At 38.9% G+C, this 4486-nt stretch overlaps 1 protein-coding gene across 1 annotated transcript in view; it reads right to left on the minus strand.

Moving 5' to 3' along the window:
* Positions 1-133: 133 nt before the first annotated feature.
* Positions 134-4486, minus strand: part of LOC101860910 — a gene marked incomplete at its 3' end in the record, with an annotated part of 8436 nt that continues 4083 nt past the window's right edge. Inside the window, 2 exon segments of the mRNA XM_005104080.2 lie at positions 134-1727; positions 3544-3646. Of these exon segments, the coding sequence (XP_005104137.1) occupies positions 173-1727; positions 3544-3646 (1658 nt within the window).

Here is a 4486-nt window from a genome sequence, read left to right on the forward strand (position 1 = left end):
TATCTATCTATCTCTCATTCTCTTCCACCAACCCTTTCCTAACACTTCATACACTCACAGAAATACGCACTCTTTGGAAAGAAAAAAAAGTGGGGGGCCGGAGTGGGTCACGGTGACGTTAGTTGTGTCTAAAGGGTAGATAGTGCTGAGCCCTTTTGAGACATCCTCATACTTAAAAGTTACTTGATTCATTCCCTATTGCCTCTGCTTTGTCGTCTGAAATTTCGGAGTTAACATTCGGGCTTTCAGCCCTTCTTTTCTCTTTGATACCATCCAAAGACATTTGTATGATATTGGAGACTAATTCAGGCTTAGCTGGTTTCTTCCCTGTCTTGTTGTCGCTCTTTGCTGGAGCAGAATGCGAAGCTCCTTTTTTCGGACGTGAATCTGATTCTCTTTTTGTTCCATGTAACAATTTTCGGGCCACAGGACTACTTTCGGTGTGCCCGTCTTTTATCGAGTTCGTTGATTTTGTTAGTCGTGGCTCTTCGACATGAACACTTTTTGCCTGCGAGTCTATCTCCTTTTTCGACGTTGGTGCTTTCGATTCGAAAGAATGGTTACTGGACTCTTTTTTGTCTCGTAAGCTCATTGATTCCGGTTGTTCTGTTGCATCAGTAGAGATGCCCAATTCATGGAAAAACTGCTGCTCTTCCTGACTGAGATGAGCTTGCTCCTGGTGATGAGGTTGTTGTTTTGAGCTTTTGTTGGGTTTTACAGACTGTGTGTGGGAGTCATGACTGGAGTTGTCTTTCGGTTGTCGCTTCTTCTTCCGTATTTTTATCGAATGTTCATGTTTAGAAGGGTCATTTGCGTTGTCTATAGACGAAGTTTTGGAAGAGTCTTGAACCCTATGCTCTGTCGTCTCTCTTCCCCGTACTGGTGCGGTTTCAGGCTGGGTGTCTTTGGGGTGTCTGCTCCCTAAAGCAGTCCCACTTTCCACGTCTTTGGGTTGCCTCAATATGGTGGAGCTGTTCGTATCAGGCTCTCGCTGCGGTTTGGGCGAATGGTCGGCAGGGGAACTGTGAAACTTTCGACTCTTGTCCATCCGAATCCTGGTCAGCTCTTCGTCCAGCATTTCCTGATGAAATTGATATAGATCATTTTTTATGGTTAGACGCTCTTCGCCGTCTCCAGGTTTAACAGTAACGCCTGTCTCGTCATGACAACTGTCGGCAGCCGTTCCCGACGTCGGACGTAACTGTTTTTTCTCATAGATCACAGGAGAAGCAGTTGGGTTACTATTCTGTTGATCTTTTTCTTCAATAATTTTCTCAGGAGAAGGAAGAGATTTCGCTGGTGAAGACGAGTCTCCGGATAATTTGCTGGGCTTCCTGGATTTCGTGTCGCCTGTGACCGAGTTTACCCCTTCATCGCGTATTACATTGTCGTAGACGATGTCGTAAGGGTTGTAGATTAGCGCGTCGTCATAGACCTCCTCAGAGTCATGAAAAACGCCAGAACGCCTGTTGTCGAGCGCGTTGTCAGTGGAATAGGTATCCTGTTGTGGTGGCTGTGATTCACCTAAACAGACGAAGTTAGCGCGTGGGATGATACTGAGCCTGGTGTTAGATACGGGCTCTTCTGGTAAACGCGGAAATGTCAGGTCGTTATCGTAGATGTCGCCTTCACTGGATCGACGTCCCCGACAAGTCACGTGACGAAACCAGGAGGACAACATAGATCGGATGCCACCAAATTTGGTTTCTTTTAAGTCTTTCCGCCTCCTGTTTGTTTTGAAATAACAAAGACAAAGTGTTGTTGTGCTTAAGAAAATTCATAGTAAGGGGGCTCTTTGATCTTAAGATCACACAAGTTTACAACTGAATACCAGGATCGTGATGTTACTTAAAACAGTTTTTTTTTCTTTTTTATCTTTCAGGCTTTTCTAAAAATTATCTTTCTTTTGTCGCAACATTAATAAATGAGCAGTATGTGGTCACATATGTGCCCTTTAAAGACATTATACTGGAAAAATCAATGTTTATAAAGCTGTAAAAATGTACTACCAAGATTACAAAGTCTTTTAAAAGAGAAAAAATACTTTTTCATTCTCTTAAACATTTTACCTACTTGACGAAGCTTCTCTTGCTTTTTCCAAAATTCAAAAATTGACTTTAAACCACACATTTCACGAGTATGTGCAATTGATAACACATATTATCAAAATTTAGACACTTCATTTTTTCAAATAAAAATGTTGGCCTTGATATGCTGCTGCTTAAAAAATAAATGGTACCACGTTCTGCTTGGATATAAAATATGTGTCACGAGGTGGAGGATTCAGGCGCTCATCAATTTTTGGGCATGAGGAGTTATATGTTTCATTTTAAAGCTTTTTTAGTTTTCTTGCTTTCAGTGAAAAAATGCACATCTGTCTTCAATATGAGTCAATATATTTGAGATTGAAGAAGGTAGGATCACTTGGTTTCAAAGGTAGAATTAGCGAGAAAATGGCCACAAAAGTTTGGTTATTACCATAGCTTGATAGTCCGAGAAAACTGAAAACGTACATTTTTTGTTCCTTTAATCAAAGTTTTAGAGTAAATATCCCTCCAGAAATGTGTTCTTAACTCGACAACAAAGGTGTTAAGCCAAAAAAAAAATTTTTTTTAAATAAATTCAATAAAAATTACCAAACTGGTAGAAAATGACAGTATCTTCAATTTCATTCTTTTGATGAGCGCCTGTTTCACCACGCCGCCTTTCTTAAATAATATAGCTTTTCAGTCTTTACACTTTTACTTTCACGTGAGAAATACGAGGTACTATAAAAAAAGTAGGTCATGTTTTAAAAATTACATTTTGACAGCACCAACTTTAAAAAAACCGAGAAAACTGACATCTGTTTGCCTTCCATGTGGCGGATTTTTGTATTCTTCGTGCTCTATTATTATTTATTATTATTATTATTATTATTATTATTATTATTATTATTATTATTATTATTATTATTATTATTATTATTAAAATCTTTCTTCTTTTTCTTCTCCTTCTTCTTCTTCTTCTTCTTCTTCTTCTTAGTATTATCATTATTATTATTATTACTATTATTATTATAACTATTATTATTATTAATATTATTTTTGATATGATTAGGTCTGGGTTTACACTAAATCTGCATCAACATTTGAATTTGGCTGTGTTTGAATATAATTGCGATCCAAGAAAGACAGTAGGATTAATTTTTACTTCAGAGAAATTGAGCCATTGGCATGCTCCATGCTGTTTCTGCTGTTGCCAGGAAAGTTGACGTCAGTTTTTCTGTGGACATTGAGTGTCCTGGTAACAATGCCATTTTCCTATTTTTTTGACGTTCGAGATGTGAACACTTGCTGTAGCATCAAAAATGCTGTTCGCATAACATAACTTTTTTTGTAGAATACATAATATTACTCATCATCATCATCATCATCATCATCATCATCATCATCATCATCATCATCATCAGCATCATCAGCATTATCATCATCATCATCCTCATCATCCTCATCATCATCATCATCAACATCATCATCTTTGTTATGATAAACTTTTGCTCACCTGAAAATAAAAATACCCAGAATCAACGCAACGACGAAGAGAGCCAACAGAACAACGACCAGGATAACGACAGTGCTAGAAGAGTCGGAGCCCCCAGTGTCTCCTGAAACAGACAGGTTAAAAATAATTGGGGGGGGGGGATAATAATAATCAGAATAACAAGAATCATATTAAGACTAATCAGAATAGCAATAATCAGATAAACCACTGCACTGCCAGGCCCGAGAACTGAGTTATACAGAAGGTCGAAGAGTAAAAGTTCATCCCCTGCGTTTCATAAATCTCCCTTTATCAGACATTTTTTTAAATCATTAAAAGGTTACTTTTTTGTTTGCAGTAAGGGGCGTGGTTACGTCGTTGTCCCTTCTCAGCCGTTAACACAATCAACCCCAGAATGAAAGCGACAGTGAGCAGATCTCGCGAAGACCTCTGTATAATTGATAAAACTCTGCCCTCCCCTTCACACTCTCACTCTCTTAAAATGTTTTCTCTCAGCCACTCGAAATTGGTGGATTAGATGAAGAAAAATAATGGGGATGGGATTCTGGTAGGGGTAGGGTATGGGAGGAGGGATGAGGGAAATTGGGGTTGGGTAGGGTATGGGGTGTGGAGTTTTGGTAGGTTGGGGTTTATTTGCTCTGGGTCAGAGGTATATCGCCATTTCCCAGCTTTCCCACAGGCAGACAGGGACATCAAGCCACATAGAATCATGTGCTTTTACGACTGGTGATAGAAATATTTATATGTAACCAAGGAATTAGCTTCTTCTTTTAGTCCAACCAGAGAGCCCTAGGCAGTCTCGAGCCATGCAGTAAATGGGTTAATAATAAGAAGAATTACAATAACCACAAGAAGAAGAAGAAGAAGAAGAAGAAGAAGAAGAAGAAGAAGAAGAAGAAGAAGAAGAAGAAGAAGAAGAAGAAGAAGAAGAAGAAGAAGAAAA

The sequence above is a fragment of the Aplysia californica genome, unplaced genomic scaffold (assembly GCF_000002075.1).
Source record: "Aplysia californica isolate F4 #8 unplaced genomic scaffold, AplCal3.0 scaffold00403, whole genome shotgun sequence".
Lineage (NCBI taxonomy): Eukaryota > Metazoa > Mollusca > Gastropoda > Aplysiida > Aplysiidae > Aplysia > Aplysia californica.